The sequence below is a fragment of the Arvicanthis niloticus genome, chromosome 4 (genome assembly GCF_011762505.2).
Source record: "Arvicanthis niloticus isolate mArvNil1 chromosome 4, mArvNil1.pat.X, whole genome shotgun sequence".
In the NCBI taxonomy this organism is placed as follows: domain Eukaryota; kingdom Metazoa; phylum Chordata; class Mammalia; order Rodentia; family Muridae; genus Arvicanthis; species Arvicanthis niloticus.
The window spans coordinates 122211259-122231226 of record NC_047661.1 but is presented as its reverse complement, the minus strand read 5'-3'; the positions used below and the strand labels follow the sequence as shown (position 1 = coordinate 122231226).

The 19968-nt window shown below is 44.4% G+C and overlaps 1 protein-coding gene across 7 annotated transcripts in view; it reads right to left on the bottom strand.

Moving 5' to 3' along the window:
- The window catches only part of Mcoln2 (mucolipin TRP cation channel 2), a 47482-nt gene that overhangs the window by 7188 nt on the left and 20326 nt on the right, over positions 1-19968 (bottom strand). For 5 of the 7 annotated variants that reach the window (XR_013110168.1, XR_013110167.1, XM_076933337.1 and 2 more), the window contains exons 4-12: positions 18701-18854; positions 15579-15663; positions 15376-15472; positions 14486-14585; positions 8537-8649; positions 6541-6690; positions 4846-4947; positions 4623-4745; positions 3397-3501 (exon numbers count right to left, since the gene is read on the bottom strand). Coding sequence is in view for 5 of the 7 variants with exons in the window: in XM_076933337.1 (XP_076789452.1) it covers positions 3397-3501; positions 4623-4745; positions 4846-4947; positions 6541-6690; positions 8537-8649; positions 14486-14585; positions 15376-15472; positions 15579-15663; positions 18701-18854 (1029 nt within the window). In the remaining 2 variants the exon portion in view is untranslated. The remainder of the gene's footprint in view (positions 1-3396; positions 3502-4622; positions 4746-4845; positions 4948-6540; positions 6691-8536; positions 8650-14485; positions 14586-15375; positions 15473-15578; positions 15664-18700; positions 18855-19968) is intronic. The other 2 variants (XM_076933340.1, XM_034500516.2) reach the window with 2 other exon arrangements.

Sequence of the window (19968 nt, the reverse complement as noted above, 5' to 3'; positions counted from 1 at the left end):
TCTAGGAAAGCTTTTGGCATGCTAGTCTCTTTACTCTGCCTGCAATTCAAACTGAAACAAGCAAACAAACCAACCTAAATCTCACAAAGATAGCTTTAAAGCCATTTCTCTTGTGTATGGCCATAAAACTGAAAACGTAAGAACAAAAGTTCCAATAAGTCCTTCTTCATGTCGCCTCATGGTTGCTTCTTGTTGATATTAATATCTGTGCCTAGCTCTATCCACTGCACATTCCCTGGTAGAATCTGATCTCTTCCTTTCATGTATTCTTCCTTTCCCTCTGCATCAAAGTCAACATTCAAGAGCTAAATGAGGGTGTACTTGGGGATAGGATGCTCTGTCAGCTGCAGCCTTTGCTCTGTCATCAGCAAGAACTCTAGAGAATGTGGTAGCACTGTCTTTTAACTGCCCTGAGATGCATTTCTATACCCCAGTTGCAGAGCAAACATGACATCTTACTTGTCTTATCACTAGATGGATTAGGGCAGGATACAGGTAGAAGAATACCCAAACAGTGATCACTCTCAAGCCCTGCAATGTCAACTCTGCAGAGCTGGACTAAAGTCACTCTCTTTGGAGTCTTGCAGGAAGCATCCAGTTGGGCAGATCTCTTAGCAGTAAGTATTTGGACTGTTTAACAGTAAGATAGGAAGTTCCTGGCATGATTCCTACTGTCACCAGCTTAAGACAATAAAGTTGGCTTCTCCGGATGTCAGCGAAACTCTAACTGCATCATGGAGCTCAACGTAACCTGGTCAATCTCTTTCTTTCATTTCAAGGCCTCTAACACTTTGTGCTTCCTGTTTCAGAACTTCAGATAGCTCATTGGTCAGTACCCATCAAATCTATGCCTTAGCTTACTATGAGAACACACCCAGTATAGACACAATACCCATCTCAACATTAATGTAATTAAAACCATTATACCTCTCCCTCCTGTGTACAAATAAGACCTATTCTAGCCCACCAGATTACAGCAAAGACCTAATAAAGTTAACTACTGAATGCTGGGTCATTTTTCTACTATAATAATAAACTATAACCAAAATTGTTTTACTGGCCACATTCCAACACATGAGCATAAAAGAGACCAATGGGCAGGTGCTAAATTGTCTTCAGTTGGATAGCACATTGGGCAGCTCTTAGGCCCAGCAAGACCCCATCTCTAGCTGATTTTCTTCTCATGATTTTGAACAATTACCTGGCAAGGAAGGAGGATTTATCTTCCTTATAGATTTGTTTTGGGAGTGGGGGTGAGGTCAGATATACAATTTATCATGTCAGGGAGGCAGGGCAGTGGGGGTGTACAACAGCCACTTGCTTGTATCTCAGTGGGACAAGACTCAGAGTCAGGGCTCTCTCCTGAGTCTTCCCCGCCCCCTTTTTATTCATTCCAGACTCTGAGCTCTTATATGGTGCCATTCACACTCAGGATGAGTCCTCCCCCTCTGTTAGAACTTTCTGGAAATGCCCAAGTGTTTATGCCTAGGGGTGTGTTTCCGAGGTGATGCTCAGTCTAGACAGGTTGACGGTGCAGATTTGCCATCACACCTTGGAAGGCAGGCCAACTGGCTTGTACCAGCAAGCTCGCTGAGCACTTGACATATTGCAGGCAGCAGGGTGGGTACCAAAAACGTGAAGAGGAATGAACCACAGTCTCTGCCTTCTAGGAACTCGGTCCTGACAGCACTGTGTGCACAGACACTGCTAATAAGTAGCCAGCGAGTGATTCCATTAAAAAGTCCTGGTGGTCGTATGAAATCACAGAAGGAGACAAAACATTTATGTCACAAATGATGCTGAGTGAGTCAAAAGACCTATCGTGTAAATGCAGATACAGCCTGCAATCGCTTCTGTCAGAATGACTAAAAGTATGGTTTGAAGGCAGGTAGCAAGAATCTCTTACAATAGGTAAAATGTTTTAGCTGGCTCATGATTATTATGAATAAGCGAAGTGTCTGGGCAAGACCAGAAGCTTTGGAAATTTCACAGTGTTGCCCGTGGCCTCAGCAAAGTGCAATGACTTATCAGTGCCTCGTTCTTCTTATTTGTAAAATGGAGATAATACAAAACTATTATTCATGCATCATAGTAAAAAAAAAAAAAAAAAAAAGTTCCCTGGAGACAGGAAATGTAAAAGCCACATTAGAGAGGTGCTTAATAATTCAGAATGCGGTGTGGAAGACAGTCAGCCGTCTTTAGCTCTCTGTGCCTAGGCGTTTTTAAGGAGCATGGTGCCAAAGTCCATTAGTGCTAGAAACGGGCACCGATGTGACAGTTGGGTTCCTGGGGCTGAACCGCTGAAATCAGACGTGTAACAGGAAGGCAGGAAGCTAAAGTGTCTGCTGCTTTGACTCCAGTCAGTTGCATCAAATAAGAACTTTCCTGACACCTTCCCTTTAGAGTCTTCTGTTTGCTTGTTTGTTTTAAATGGTGAATGGCTTTCACACACAAGGTTACTGGGATTCTAAAAGTGCTGATGAAAGTCGGTCTCAATGCTGGTCAGCTGTTCTTGATATCAAAGCGTGATAACTGAGGCTGGGCAGGCTGGTGCGGCGCTGTGATTTACTGTCTGGGTGACCACAGAAAATGCCTTGGTATATCAAGGTTCTTATTCTCCATAAAGGATGGTAGCATCTCACTGGGAAGAGAAGATGGGGTACGATAGCTCTGACCTCAAAATGACCCCAAAGGCACATGTGTTAAAGGCTTGGTCTCCAAATTGTAGCACCACTTGGAGACCTTAGGAGATAGCACCTAGTGGGACTGCTGGGATATGCTTTCTTGGAAACCCAACCCTTTCTGTTTCCCTCTTTCCTTTTTGCTACTGTACAGCAAACAGGCCTTCTCTGTCATGTCCTGCCATGATGCACTGCCTGGTCACAGGCCCTAAGGCAATTGGCACCAATGGACCCTGCACTGAAGCCATGAGCTAAAATAAACCTTTCTTCCTTAAGAGTTGGTCTGCCAGGCATTTTATCCCAGTGATAGAAGACTAATGAGAGGAGGAACCGCAAGGGAGATAAAGAACTTGGACACCAAACAAACTTTTGCTTTTGCCTAACAAAAAGCAAAGAACAACAGCCATTCAGTAAACTTCAAACGGTATTAACTTCGAACCTTTCAGAATAATGATTGGGGACAGAACTGCAAAGAGCGTGTGACAAATGACATAGGACCACTTGTCCAGCTGTCTTGGGACCAATGGATTGATGAAAGCCTCATTAGGCCCAGTATTTATTCCACACGGTGCAACAGTGCCCTCTAGTGACAGAGAGGTGAAGCTGCTCCAGGCGCAGGAGGCAAGCAAGAGAAAGAAAAATGCAAATTCTCCTGGACTTGGTAAGACAGTGAGCTCTCTGTGTTAGAGTTATCATATCAAAGAGCAATCTTTACCCATGAGTCACCTTCAAAGAAGTGATGTAAGACAAGGGGATCAATAGAATCGTCAGGAGTTGCTGCTATGCTGGAGGCTGCCTCTTTGCTCATTGTATTGTTTTTCTAGAAAAAAAATCAGGACTCTTTTTAGACACATTAAATTCGACAGACAGGGAACACTGGTGTTCCACACTGGGGTTTGATTGGATAGGGACAGCAGGGAGGGTCTGAGCCGTGTGTATCACTCACTCTGTGAAAAGCTTACAAACCATGCATTTTGGTTAATGTCAAGGTCAGAAATTACGGTTGAGCTATTATGTTCTGTGCCTCATTTCTCCTTACTGTGTGTTTGGGGAGTGTGATGGGATTGTGTGTGACATGAGAGAGACTCTGGAAGGTTCCACACAGGTCTCTACTCCACAGACAGTAACAGTGACTGCTGTCCTTTTTCTGTTGTTCCAAGGACCCAGAGACGGGGGAAAAATGCTTTGAGGTACAATGACCCTTTCCCCTGTTTGCTTGAAATACAGCCTCACTCATTTCTTCTTGTGATGTTCTACCAATCAATTATATCATCGTTTTGAGACAAAGTTTCCTGGTCCCAGGCTAGCCCAGAATATAGCATTTAGCCCAGGCTGGCCTTGAACTCACAGCGCTTCTTCCTCAAAGCTCTCGGGATTGACCATAGGTTGACCATAGGTTTGACCATAAGCTTGACAGTCCTGGACTTAGGATGGTAGGGAAAGGAAATGTAGTTAGAAACTCTGCTAAGACACAGACCTGAGACTGCCAAATCCACCCTCAAGGATATGCAAGCCTGTCAAGACAGATGAAGTGTTCACTCGAGGCAGGGCCGTTACTCTGCTCTGTTGCTCTCAGCCAATATGGATGTAGACCCTAACACTTCACGCTAGAGTGACACTATCATAATTCCCTTACTTTTTTTTTTTTTTAGCTTCCTAACAGTGATCCCACAGGTAAACACTGTTCACTGCCAATCAGCTGACTGAATGTGTCAGCTCCTCAGCCAGGTTCAGACTACGATGAGAGGTATTTTTGTTCCACTATCCTAAAGTCAGTTCAATATCCTGAAAAGGAGCAGGCAGAGAAATAGAAAAAAAGAAGCTCTCTGGGTACAGACATCAAGGGTGTTCGCTGGAGAAGAGTTGGGGGAGGTAAGTGCTAGAGACCTAAGGTGAAGCGTCCCATGTGCCTGGGCTGCAGAAAGAATTGGTGCTACACACCTTCTCATGGTACGGTCCTAGGACAATCCAGCCACAGAACGTGTACCCCAGGTAGATCATGCCAGCGCAAGCGCAGAACCGCAGGACTTTGGGCAGTGAGGCCTGCATGGTTAAGATGAGCACCTGGAAGGCAAAGGTATAGACAGCTCTGAGGATGAGAAACAGCTGGCAGAACCAGGAGGAGGAGCCAGTGTCAACCACAATGGCACTTCCGAGAGCTTACATTGTACGTCTGAAAGTAACCCAGATATCTGATGACTCCAACCCAGACAAAGAGTGTCGACGTCCCGAGCAAGATGCTGCACAGGTCGTAGTTCGTGAGGTTCTGAGGAGGAAAAAGAAAATACAGCTGAGTAGAACACCCCAGTCCCCTTGGCTTGCTTACCTGTCTTTATTGGATGAGAAGGACTGACTGTCTCCTACCTATGCCTGTCACCCCAGCACATGGGAGGCTGAGACTACAGGATGAACATGCATTTCCAAGGCTAGCCTAGGCTACATAGTAAGTTCTAGGCAAGCCTGGATTACAGAGTGAGACCCTGTTTCAAAACAAAAATGAAGGAGAAGAAGGAGAAAGAGAAGGAGGAGAAAGATTAAGAAGAGTCAGGAGAAGAAATAAAAGAAGAGAAGAAAGAAAAGAAGAAAAAGAGGAGAAGGAGAAGAGGAAGAGGGGGAGAGGAGAAGAAAGAGGAGGGAGGATGAGGAGGGGTGGGGAAGGAAGAAGAGGAAAGCTTCAAATATTTGGTTTTTATTTTATTTTAGTATTTTGAAATAGGACTTGGATTTGTCACTGACCTAGGCATGAAAGGACCTGGTGTTTGTCAAAGAACAAGCAATATAATCCAGCGACTTTCAGAAGCAAACTCCAATGTGATTTACAGACATAGTTTCTGCTCTCAAGAGATTCTAGGCTTCATTGAAGAGACAAGCAACCATTTAATACAATGTGCCAAATTTGATGAGAGATACACTGGCCACTTGTCATCGTGGCCCTCCCAGGGGTATGACTCAGAGCTAAGCTGGACACACAGCACAGGCTGGAGAGAAGTCTATAGGCAGACAGACAGAATCTGAACACATCCCCAAGGCTAAGAGGTCTGGTGTGTGGAGTGGCAGCATTAGAGCCAGGATGGAAGCCAGAGATGAATAAGGGGGGTCCAGAGGCCATGATGAGATGGGGGTCACTTCATCCTAAGTAGATCCTGGAAGGCAGAAAGGATTGTAATAGCATGATGGGTACATACCACTGTATGGCTGGATCTGTGGGATATAAGGATAAAGTCAGAAACACAAACAAGAAGGCTGCTGAGGCGACCAGGCCAAAGAGGAAGTCAGCCGGAGGGAAGCCAAAGGTAGCTGGAATAGAGACAGGGAGACACTGTAGCCATGATGAGGGCAGCTTTGTAACACTGAGGTGGAACAGAGAAACGGTTGAGAGAGTCAGTTCATCTGCGAGAGCAAACCAATCAACATATGCAACTGGTCAGAACATGTAGACACTCAAGAACTGGAAATCCCTCGGCCACAGGGGCCCCACAGCATCTGAGATGCCGCCACACCTGCCAGCAGCTCCTCAGGTGTGTTTAGGAGAAATGTCTGCTCTGTGTACCAGCTGCTTCCTGTGCCTCTTGCACAAGTAAATAGATACATCAAAAAATAAATTAAATACAAAGCCCATCTTTCAGTCTTCACAAACTTAATTACTGTTCAAATGACAACGCCATAAATTCTTGGAGGAAGGCCACAGTGTGTCACCTTCCACAGCGCATTCTTCCTGGGGAAGAATGTGAAGCGGCCGCATGCAGTGGGTGAGAGAAAAGAGAAAACATGAGAAGCAGGTAAGTAGTCCCAGCAAGATTCCCTGTCTTACAGCACCTGAGGTCATCCGGGAGAATGTAAGACTCTAGATGTCACTCACCTTGGCTTTGATCTCCATCTTCAGTATGGATCCTATTATTGTCATGAGGTCGCTGATGGTGACCAGGACATACCATCCGTTGATGAACTCCCACTGGTCAGCATCACATACATGTTGCTTGTACTTCTCCAGGAAGAAGTTTAGAAATCTCTACCGTAAACATTTTTAAAAAGCATGTCTTACAAATCACACTGCTCTCCAGAGGCAGAAGACAAGAGCAAACAGTTTCAAGATGGCAGATCTACCTCACAGGGAGACACAGTGCTGCACACTGAGTCACGTTGTCTACTCCTGTGTAAGCCAGCATCTGAACATCTGCTAAATTAACCCAAACTCTAAGCACATATGCTGTCCCTCCAACAGCGCTAACCCAGAGTGTGTTCCAGATACTGCACATTATGCCCTTGTTTAAGCTGATCTACAGCAACCCCTTGAAGTAGGATCCTCTTGTGGTCCAGATGAGGGCACTGTATCCATGATGCTGCCCCTGAACTTGGCAGAGGGACCTCAACATTGGATTCAGAATATCCAGAGGGTTGGAAGGCAGATATGAAGTAGATGTTTACGAAGTGAAAGTCAAGGGTGTGGAGAGATGTCCGTTTAAGAGCACTGGTTGTTCTTCCAGACAACCTGGGTTCAATTCCCAGCACTCACAAGGCAGCTCACAACTGTCTGTCAGTTTCTAGAGATCTGATGCCCTCTCCTGGCCTCTGGGGGCACCGGATGCACATGGTGCACAGACACACATGCGTGAAAAACACTTATATACATAAAATGAAAATAAATAAATCTCAAAAAAATAATTTGAAACCAAAGTAGAAGTAGAGATCAAAGGAAATAGATCGTGGGCTCTGATCATATTTCAGTGTCTTCCTGTTTCCCCTCACCCCAGTGGCCACACAGTAATCTGAAGTCAATACATACTCCTGAGAAAACTCGCTTAAAGAGGCAAAAAGTTACAATGTAACTATTTTAAAAAATCAAACCTAATTATGTGAGTTTCATTATAACCCGTTTGCCTCCTCCTCAAAGTGAATTCTGACTTGAAGACAAAAGATGGGACCCATGCATGCTCTTAGGTTCATCCCTGAAATAAAATTTTTATTCTGGAAACTTCTAAACGCTTGAGAGATCACCACAAATATCTGTACTTGTTAGCTCAGTTTTAAGTAGAATGATTATCTGATTCTTGTGAAATGACTAAAACCTTCTCCTTTTTAAAAATAGGATTTGTGTATATATATGTATGTATGTGCACATACATGTGGAGGCCAGATGCAGAAGCCAGGTGTCGTCTTCAACCATTCTCCACCTTTGTCTGTCTGTTTGTTTGTTTGTTTTTAAACAATGTCTCTCACAGTGACGGTTTGTATATGCTCGGTCCAGTGAGTGGCACTATTAGAGAGTATGGCCCTGTTGGAGTAGGCGTGGCCCTGTGGGTGTGGACTATAAGACACTCATCCTAGCTACCTGGAAGTCAGTATTCTGCTAGCAGCCTCAAGATGAAGATGTAGAACTCTCAGCTCCTCCTGAACCATTCCTGCCTGGATGCTGCCATGTTCCTGCCTTGATGATAATGGACTGAACCTCTGAACCTGTAAGCCAGCCCCAATTAAATGTTGTTCTTTATAAGAGTTGCCTTGGTCATGGTAAAACCCTAACTAAGACACTCACTGAACCAGAGTTCACTGATTGTGCCAGACTGACTGGCTATTGTTTCCATCTCCCCAGAGCTGGGACTGCAGGCACATGCAGCCCTGTCTACCTCCTTTATGTGGGTGCTGGGACTCAAACTCAGATCCTCATGCTTGCATAGCAAACACATTATCAGCTGGCCCTTCACACTAGTCCCCATGGTCTCTTCATACTTCTTGTGCCTCAGGTGGTAAAGAAAAGCTGAGAAATGACAACATAGTCCAGTATCCATAGTTCTCTTGATTTGGACAAATGCAGGCTGTAGGCTGAGTGGAGGGAGAAAGGGAGAAGCCTCTCTTACCTTCCTCAGCCTCAGAGCAAGAACAATGGATCTTGTGCACAGGATAAGGGAGGCCAGGCAGATCATAATGACAAACACATCAAACACCAGGACATAGTGAGTGCTTCTCTGAACTGCAGAAAAAGGCAGAATGCAAATAAAGTTAAATATATCTTGCACAAATTGTGGAGAATAACCTTTTTAGCAAATGGCAGTCTGAAGGGAAATTCAAAGAAAAAACCCTATTCTCTTGTTAAAACAGTAACCATCAGAAGCAGTATCATACTGCACTCATTCAGATGTCCACAGACAAGCTAACACACCCTGGAGGGAAGGGCCACGCACTGACAAACTCGAGCAGTGTTAATCAATGCACTTAAGTTCTTTATAAATATTTACTGCAGAACAGAGTTCAACAGAATGCACTCCGGTTGGGCTCCATTTAGAAGAGGCCACTACGGCCTACGGCCTACGTTGCTTGACACAGTGACACAGACAATGAGATCCTTTTATTAAGAATATTCCACAAAATAGAAACAGAAGGAACACTACCCAATTCATTCTATAAAGCTACAATTACATTCATACCTAAACCTCACAAAGACCCAACGAAGAAACAGAACTTCAGACCAATCTCCCTTATAAATATTGCTGAAAAAATACTCAATAAAATTCTCACAAACTGAATCCAAGAACACATCAAAACAGTCATCCATCATGATCAAGTAGGCTTTATCCCAGGAATGCAGAGATGGTTAAATATTGGGAAATCCATCAACATAATCCACTACATAAACAAACTCAAAGAAAAAAAACACATGATCATCTCACTAGATGCTGAGAAAGCATTTGACAAAATTCAACATCCCTTCATGGTAAAAGTCTTAGAAAGATCAGGAATTCAAGGCCCATACCTAAACATAGTAAAAGCAATATACAGCAAGCCAGTAGCCAACATCAAACTAAATGGAGATAAACCTGAAACAATCCCACTAAGATCAGGGACTAGACAAGGCTGCCCACTCTCACCCTACCTATTCAATACAGTACTGGAAGTCCTAGCTAGAGCAATTAGACAACAAAAGGAAGACAAAGGGATACAAAAAGGAATGGAAGAAGTCAAACTTTCACCATTTGCAGATGATATGATAGTATACTTAAGTGACCCTAAAACTTCCACCAGAGAACTCCTAAACCTGATAAACAACTTCAGTAAAGTGGCTGGATATAAAATCAACACAAACAAATCGGTAGCCTTCCTCTACTCAAAGGATAAACAGGCTGAGAAAGAAATTAGGGAAATGACACCCTTCACAATATTCACAAATAATATAAAATACCTTGTTGTGAATCTAACCAAGCAAGTGAAAGATCTGTATGAAAATAACTTCAAGTCTCTGAAGAAAGAAATCAAAGAAGATCTCAGACGATGGAAAGATCTCCATGCTTGTGGATTGACAGGATTAATATAGTAAAAATGGCCATCTTGCCAAAAGCAATCTATTGATTCAGTGCAATCCCCATCAAAATTCCAAACCAATTCTTCATAGAGATAGAAAGAGCAATTTGCAAATTCATTTGGAATAACAAAAAAACCAGGATAGAGAGAACTATTTTCAACAATAAAAGAACTTCTGGGGGAATCACCATCCCTGGCCTCAAACTGTACTACAGAGCAGTAGTGATAAAAACTGCATGGTATTGGTACAGAGACAGGCAGGAAGATCAATGGAATAGAATTGAAGACCCAGAAATGAACCCACACACCTATGGTCACTTGATCTTTGACAAGGGAGCTAAAATCATCCAGTGGAAAAAGGTCAGCATTTTCAACAAGTGGTGCTGGCTCAACTGGAGGTCAGCATGTAGAAGAACACAAATCAATCCATTCTTATCCCCTTTTACAAAGCTCAAGTCCAAGTGGATAAAGGACCTTCACATAAAACCAGATACACTGAAACTAATAGAAGAGAAGGTGGGGAAGACCCTGGAATACCTAGGCACAGGGGAAAAGTTCCTGAACAGAGCATCAATGGCTTATGCTCTAAGATCAAGAATTGACAAATGGGACCTCATAAAATTGCAAAGCTTCTGTAAGACAAAGGACACTGTCAATAGGACAAAACAGCAACCAACATATTGGGAAAAGATCTTTACCAATCCTACATCTGATAGAGGGCTAATATCCAATATATACAAAGAACTCAAGAAATTAGACTCTAGACAACCAAATAACCTTATTTAAAATGGGGTACAGAGCTAAACAAACAATTCTCAACTGAGAAAACTCGAATGACTGAGAAGCACCTAAAGAAATGCTCAACATCCTTAGTCATCAGGGAAATGCAAATCAAAACAACACTGAGATTCCACCTCACACCAGTCAAAATGGCTAAGATAAAAAACTCAGGTGATAGTAGATGCTGGCGAGGATGCCGAGAAAGAGGAACACTCCTCCATTGTTGGTGGGATTGCAAGCTGGTACAACCACTCTGGAAGTCAGTCTGGCGGTTCCTCAGAAAATTGGACATAGCATTACCCAAGGATCCAGCTATACCACTCCTGGGCATATACCCAGAAGATGCTCCAACATATAACAAGGACATATGCTCCACTATGTTCCTAGCAGCCTTATTTATAATAGCCAGAAGCTGGAAAGAACATAGATGTCCTTCAACAGAGGAATGGATACAGAAAATGTGGTACATTTACACAATGGAGTATTACTCAGCTATTAAAAACGATGAATTTGAGAAATTCTTAGGTAAATGGATGGAACTAGAATATATCATCCTGAGTGAGATAACCCAGTCACAAAAGAACACACATGGTATTCACTCACTGGTAATTGGCTATTGGCCCAGAAGCTTGAAATAGCCAGGATTCAACTCACAGACCACACGAAGCTCATGAAGAAGGAAGACCAAGTGTAGGTGCTTCGGTCCTTCTTAGAAGGAGTAACAAAATACTCAAGGGAGCAAATATGGAGACAAAGTGTGGAACAGAAACTGAAGGAGGGGTCATCTGGAGACCATTCCACCTGGGTATCCATCCCAAGTTCAGTCACCAAAGGTAGACACTGATGTGGATGTCAGGAAGTGCATGCTGACAAGAGCCTGATATAGCTGTCTCCTTAGAGGTCTGCAAGAGTCTGACATATTCAGAGGCAGATGCTCACAGCTAACCATTGAACTGATCAAGGGTTCCCAATGGAGGAGTTAGAGAGAAGACTGAAGGAGCTGAAAGGGTTTGTGGCCCCATGAGGAGAGCAACAACACCAACCAACCAGAGCTCCCCAGGGTCTAAACCACCAGCCTGGGAACACACAGGAACGGACTCATGACTCTGGCTGTATATGTAGGGGAGGATGGTCTTGTCCAGCAAAGGTGGGAGAGGAGGTCCTTGGTCCCATGAAGGCTGTTGGAGCCTGGTGGGTTGGAGTGGTTTCTGCCTCACTGAATCTGTGTTGTGTACAGGTCATCAGTGTTCGGTAGGTCCCCTGAGCCCTCCTCCACCCTTGACTGACTGTCAACCTGCCCAGTCTCGTGCATTCCCGGTGAAGAAAGGCCTTTGACCTGCAGCTGCTGAGTCTGAGGCCAAAATGCATTTGAAATGGCCGTGGATTGCCTAGAAGACACCTCCCTCCACCGCCTTCTTCCCCCACTCCTCCTCTCTCTGCTTCTTGGTTGCAGATAAGGTGTGAGCCCTCAGCTTAGTTCTCCATGTCTGTGGTCTGCTGCCACGTCTGTCTGTCTGTCTGTCATGATGGACTCTCATCCTGTAAGCCCCAATAAACTCCTTCTTCTCTAGGTCACCTTGGTCATGGTGTTTTATTGCAGCAACAACAAAAAATGTAACTAACACAGTAACTTATGCTGAATGTGAAGTAGTGGGAATTCTCCTGCCTCAGCTTCCCAAGTGTTGGCAATATCTAGCAGCCATAAATACAGTGGAGTAACTTCTTACTCCACTGAAGTCGTTTTGCCAAACACTGGTTCAGAAATATGCCCTGCCACTCTGAGTAGGAAGAGTCCACACCCCACCCACTGCACCCTCCCAGATACCTGATGTGTATAAACACTCTACCACTGTCTGCCTATGGGACTCTGACTAAGGGCTATCCAAGCTTACTCTCCTCAGTCCTGCAATAAATAAACACCATTACACCCCATCAGCGGGAGCCCTGCACACTCATTCTTCTAAAGCCTCAGTGACTGGCTATAAACTACAGTATATAAATATAAGTCCTGGAGACCAGAAGCGCACTCGGAGAAGGCTCCTCAGGAAGCAGATGAGGTGCATCTGTGAACATGGACATTGCCTGTTTTTGCTTTGAGGAAATGTGGGTAATTGTGGGTAGTGCCAAGAGGAAGCAAGCAGCAGGCAGGAAGCTGGGTGGGCGAGTAGAAGAGAACACAGGAATACTTGGGAAACAGCGGCCAGTGACCACCAGATGTCGCCTCTGACCTCTCCCAGGCAGAACCTCTCAATCCACCACACAGCTTCAAATGGAAGAGGCGGCATAACCCATCTCCTAAACTGGTTTCTAAACCTCAGATTTTTAGTGATTTCACAACCCCCTGATTTATTTTAAATGCATGTTTTCCTGGTAATGATGAGTTTCTAAGACATGGCCTTAAGAAGCGCACATTTTAGGTCTGTGAGGCATGTGCTTCTCTCTGTTGGCCACACGGGGGGGTAAGAGCTCTTCTGTTCTGTGCCTCAGTGGTGGGGGATGCGTGGTGTGTATGTGTGTGGGATCATTGTCTGGGGAGCCCTGTGGCTCACTTCGATCCTCACAGTGACTATTGCAAATCACAGTTTATGTATCACAAAGGCTATCCGCCCCCCCCCCCCCCCGGACATAGCTTCAGCCTTTACTTGGACGTGAGGGCTACCTAGTTGGTGCTGTTCTTTGAGTATCTGCAGCAAAATAGAAAATCCATTTTATCTGAAACCCAGACTAGGTGCCTCCTTTAGAGGAATGACTGAAACCAAAGCTAGGAAAGGAAAAGAGAGCCTCGAGATCATCAGCCATTGTACAGCTGAAAAGGAATGAGCCACCATTGGAATAAAAACCACGTGACTCATATTTTGTCTTTCTGGTCATCTGGTCCAAGTGAGTTCATTTAAATGGAACTTGCCAGTTCGCCAAGCTCAGCATCCTTCAGAGACATTGCCCTGGTGACTAATAAACAAAACAGAATGCACAGATCTTATTATGCTTCTCGTTTGAGACAAGAATCCCTGTGTGGCTTAGGTTGGTCTTGAACTCAAAATCTCCCTGTTTCTTCCTGCATAGCTGAGAGTACAGGTCACGTGATGCCCATACCTAGCTCAATAAGGCTATTTAAGCATGTGGACCATCAGGTGACTGAGGAGATGTCCCCATGTTTATTCAGGCTGCACTCTGGAGTCTCCACTCTTCTTTGTCTAAGGCTTGGTTCAGAACATACCTCTTCCAAGAATCATGTCATGATTCCCACTCAGCCCTGGTCAAATTTATCATTTCCCTTCTTACTTATTCTCCCTTTCCTTCCATGCTTCCCCAGCTTCCCTACCCATAACTCACCAGAGATCTGGTCACAGATCTAAGGCTGCCCCTTCTCACTGATGACGTTTGCTCCCAGAATTTGGCACCAGCACCCTCGATAAATACAGCCATTGGTCTTGCTTTGCAGAGAAAAATTCTAAGGCAGAGAGGCCAAGCAATAGGCCCGAGCCTCCAGCCTTGGCACACAGAGGCATAATGCAAACCCAGGCCATCTGGCTGCAGAGGAGAATTGCGTAAACCACTGACTCACAAGAAGCAATAAACACTTGCTGACTTTGGACTACTCACACGGGACTAGCGTTTGAACTGTTTTTCTGCAACTTTTTTCCCACCATCTTCCATACCAATCCCGTGGGTTCTCTAAATCCCCCAAACCTCCTTTAACCCACAAACGACACACTGAATGGCACACTTACTAGACCCAGATATGTTCATGTTTTTACATTCTTCTATGTTGGCCTCGCTGTTGAGATAGATTTTGATTTTCCCACTGTGGGCTGTGTTGTCGAAGGTAATCTAGAGACAGAAACAAAGAGGTTATAGTCCATTGAGGCGTGGTGGGGTGGGAGTTGTCAGGTCAACAATACAGAGATCGTAGGGATGGAAACACTTCTGCATGTGGGTTCTGGCCCAGCTGCTGTTGCTGTGGTAAAACACTGGCCTTAAGCAGCTTGGGGAGGAAAGGGGTTATTTCATCTTATAATTCCAGGTCACACTCCATCCCTGAAAAAAAATCACAGCAGGAACTGGAGAACATGCCACAGAGGAAGTCTGCTTAGGTTTGCTTATAACCTTCTTTCAGCCTGCCCCCTGGTCCAGCCCAGGACCCATCATCCGGAGATAGAAGAGCCTCTCCTGCATCAATCAGTAGCCAAGAAAACGCCACACTGAGGTGCTCATTGGCCAGTCTGATCTGGGTAATTCTTCAGTGGACACACCCTCAGGACGCCATGGGTTGTGTCAGGCTGACAGCTGAAGGTAACTGGGAGAATTTGTGTATATATATATATATATATATACATATATATATATATATATATATATATATGATTAAAAACTATTGTGTAAAGGATGAAGGTTTTCTTCGGGTGCTGGATATTTGAACTCAGATCCAAGAATAGTGTTTTAGAGAGTTGGATAGGACTGGCTTCATCTTCACAGGAAACAGTCTCTAGATCAGGTACCGCACCATCACTGAAGCAGTTACAATACAGCAGTTTCTAACGTCTGTAGCTGAGGGGCTTATCCTCTTCTACAAAAGCCACAGGGAACAGAATGGAGGCTGACATCAAACAAAGACACTTGCCGTATTCTGAAAGAGGTAACAGTCCGGTACCTCTCGGGAATGAACTGCCTGTAGGTCAATTCCTTTGAGGGCAAAGGAGATATCAGCTTTCAGGAGCCTAAACAAAATACAGTAAAAGGTGTAACTGTCAATGTCACTATCCTAGTGTCCGTGGCCCCCACCCAGGCCTCCTCCTGGGTATTGAGACTTTATGCTGTGATTACCGATAAAAATCCAGCCTGAAGAAAGATGTCTGTGCCCAGTCCTCGGGTTCCTTGGTGAGCACCTGGAGGTCCAGGTGAATGCAGTCTAGAGCAACGGACAGACAGGGAATGGTCACTTCTGGCCAGAGTCTGATGCTGAAATGAGGGCAGCAGCCATGTGATGAGAAGCGGGACCCTAGGAATGTCTCAAAAGAGCTGCCGGAAAATATCAACTAATTACAATGTAGGGAACACAGTCACCCTTCAATAGAGAAGCTGGTGGGTGCCATGCTCACCCAGGGACCAGGTTAACATTGCTAGTCTCAAGAAGAAGCAGGCTTCAGGTGCCTCCTGCTATGATGCTCTGGGAAGGACATGTCACCTGTGCAATATTTCTTCCCTAACTGCAATAATGATTAAACAAAAATGCCCAGCAGAGACGTAGCACTCAGGAGAGTGTGGGTGGAAGCATTCAGGAGATGGAGGCAGGAGGAGCTCTGTGAGTTTAAGGTTAGCCTTGTCTTGGTTCACATAGCAAGTTCCAGGTCAGCCAGGACTACAGAGCCCACCCATAAAGATTAGCCTCTGAACTGTGTGGCCCTGTACCATAGCTTCACAGGGCAAGAGGGAGGAGGTCCAGAGATGAGCACTGGCAAGGCCATGGAGACCTGGTGGTGGAACTGTGTGAAGCCCAGGCTAAGGCTATATCTTCTATGCTGTCTCTAGTGTGGAGAGGTCAGGACGGGGAAAGCTGGTTTCTAATGGGTTCTCTGGAGCTCTATGCTCTTATACTATCAACTCCTCACTTGCTTTGGTAATACTTGAAGTATAATGGGCTTAATAAAAATATGCTATCCTGGGTCAAATGCAGGGCACAGAACTGAAAAGACAATTCCACGAAACAGTGTGCTACAGGCAATGCGCTATGGCCACATATGTTCTCTTTGATCCTCAATGCAGGCAGTATATGTTATATGTTATATGTGAAGCCATGTTATATGTGTAGAACCCAGAGCAGGGAGGTCAAGAAACTTTGCTATGGTTGCACAATTATTTGCTGTCTATCAAGATTTAGACCCACCCTCTCTTGACTCTGCATCCTGAGTTATGCCAAGACTGACCCTTCTTCTTGATTTTAGACTCCTCTTCTTGCCTACATTAGCAGAAGCTTGCTAGTGAGGTAAATATGTGTGGGTTGCTCTTACACACTGGAGGAAGCTCCTGAGCTTTTCCTTGAACTACTGAGAGAGTAATCCTTCCGTGTGCTCAATGCCGACGACAGCCTATGCAGCCAGATCACTTGGTGGGCTAGCCTCAGGTCTAATTCACAGATAATTAAGTGTGAATTGATAAACAAAAACCGAACTCAACGTAATATACACAAGCAGTTTTGCAAGTTGAGCTGCAGGGTGAGCTCCAGCCCACTGGGTGACTGGCCAGATGGGCAGTTGTCTGCATTTGAACACTGAAGGATGATTTAATATGTAGCAAAGGAAATGTCAAATTTGTGAGCAGCTAAGATAGGACAGCATCTCCTTAACCGCAATCACATCCCAAGGGAGCCAAATGTAACCATGTTTACACCATCTGGAGACGGTGCATAAAATCAACCCACATTTACCTCATCAGCAGGCTTTCTCTAATATACGTAAGAAAATTAAGTATCAGATATTAAAAATCATCATACCTTTTAATACACTGTCAGATTTTTTTAATGGTTTTTTTCAAGACAGGGTTTCTCTGTGTAGCCCTGACTGTCCTGGAACTCACTTTATAGACCAGGCTGGCCTCAAACTCAGAAATCCTCCTGCCTCTGCCTCCCAAGTGCTGGAATTAAAGGCATGTGCCACCACCGCCCGGCACACTGACAGATTCTTTTGATGAGGTCATTAATAAGGTCAGAGAACACAATGAATATAGTTAGGTAATCTCTCTTCAGGTCAAATTCATGGTCAACCTCTCTCCATTTACTCTAAAATATTCCATATGCTTTTAGAAAGGAACTAAATGATGTCACCACTAGGGAACAAATAAAACCTGCTTCTCAATCCTGACCATCTGTCCTGACCATTTATACTGACTTTGGCTTGTAAGTAACCCCAACCAACTCATTGGTTCACTAAACTGGTGAGTGGAGTCAGTTCTCTGGTCTGTCATTGGTGCCCTATCTGTGACAAATATACACTCATTCACATCTCCCTGGGAAAAAGCCACACAACTACCACACCCATCCCAGGTGAGCAAAGCTGCAAGGCATGAAGACCAGGAGCGTTTCAGTGGTGGTGAATCCCCTCCCCAAGATGGGCTCTAATAGCAACCTGGAAGCTAGACACTGCACAGGCCAATATGACCTAGTGTCTACCTTCAGGATCCAGAGCACAGGACACATTTGTTCACACATGGGTTCTGAACACCCAAGTCAAGGAAACAGGTAAAATCTCTATCCTGTGACGGGTCCTCTTGTGTTATCAAAGCACCTCAAGATCAGAATCAGAAATATGGCTGAACAGACCGTGTAAGGCCATCATTTAACTAAAGCCCACCCCGCCCCCAGGACCCCTCCTCCTGGTTCGCCAGGTGCTTGAAAGACAAGTTGGGTTTGGCTTTGGCAATCCCACAGCAGGAAACAGTAAGTGCCTTGGGTTTGTTAACCGAATAGCAAACCTTCAAAGTGTTAAGGCACACACTGTGTGCTCACATATCCTTTTACATATTTAACAGGATGGCACAAGGGCACTCTACATGGTTAGCTGGGAAGTTTTTGTAAAGTAATCTCCTAAGAATAGTAATTATAAACCATGATTCACCTTTGAAACATGTGTATTTTAGACACAGTAGAGCAGGTATGATCACAGCCGTGGTTCACACATGGGAAGTGGAAGCAGAAGGATCCGTGGCTAAGAGCACTTACTGCAGAATTTTAAAATGTGCCAAAGTGATACAACAAAGAGAAACAGTGTTCCCTTCCCATCACCGGGAGCATGGTTTCCTGAGCCAAGGCCTTTGGAGGCAGCTGAGAAAATGGCAGTCTGTTTCAGGGGAGCCTGTCCCACCGAGCTCCACTGAGTTGCTAGCACATAGGGGCTATTTTGCTCATCACAGAAAATGACAAAGTCACATGATGAAACGGTCGCTGCTGTTACCTGTCTCAATGTCACTGTCAATGCTCAGGGTCTCATTAGAAGAAAACATGGCCCCTGTCTTGTAATGCTGCTTACAGAATCTCAAGCCAGTTCTATTGTCTCCACTTTCTCCATAACCAAGGGTCGCCAGGGAAATGTTCTTTAGATGACGATACTGTTTTTAAAAACACAGTTAAATTATAGTTAAATAAACACAACGTTTCCTTAAAGCCACAAGTCGTATTGTATGAAATGTGCTTCTAGATGCTTCTATTGCTTATGCAATGCTTTTTGGGAGCAGTGTTCGGCTCCACACAGCACAAAGGCATGTTCTTCAGTTGAACAGGGACTCATAGAACTCTACATCAAACCAATATCCTGCGGGACAACGTCAACTTTCTCCCAGCCAAAACCATGGGCTCACTCCTCTCTCAGACTTTATCTCAGACATGGTCCCTTGGCTCTACCTGTAAAGCCCAACTGGCCTCCAGGCAGTTCCCAGAGCCTGGAGACATTCTACCTCTGGTCAGTTAGTTCCCTCTTCCTGGAACTCCATCTCTATCTGCTCCATTCATGCCTTCAAATCTTGGTCAGATGTCACAACTACCATGAGGTGGTAACTTAGCTTCTCCTATGTGAGACTCCCTCACTGAGCTCATGAAATTTGCTAACAAATACCACAACTTCACTTTGTACCTAATCATTATAACACAATTAATTATATGCCAGTTAATGCAATAAAAGCCAGTGAAAATTCAAAACTGCAGGAAACTGCAGACATCCTTCTCATACCAGAAGTACCCCCATCTCCTTCCTTGCTTCACTGAGGACTTGAAATATCCACATGTCACAGATCACACGAACATGACTAATACTCTTATATTAACACAGTTCTGCTGCTGGATGCCTTCACTAATAGGGCCTCACTAGATTCCATCTTCATTGCTATGACTTTACTAAGAAATATTTACTATGTTACAGAAATGTTGCAAAAACTACTAATAGTTTCAAGAATATTTAAAAAAAAATAAAAAGAAGAAGCAAAGCATGGTGGAACAGGCCTTTAACTCAAGAGGCAAAAGCAAGTGGATCTCTATGTTTTTGAGTCTAGCCTGGTTATACATAGCAAGTTCCAGGCATCCAGGGTGACATGAGACCCCGCCTCAATAAAGTAAAACCTTATCAACTTGGCTAACAATTAAAAATTTTAGTCTTACAACAATTCCAAGGCCCTGTGACTTCTCCCATGGCCTTCACATGATGTGTTCACCAATCTTAAACTATTACAA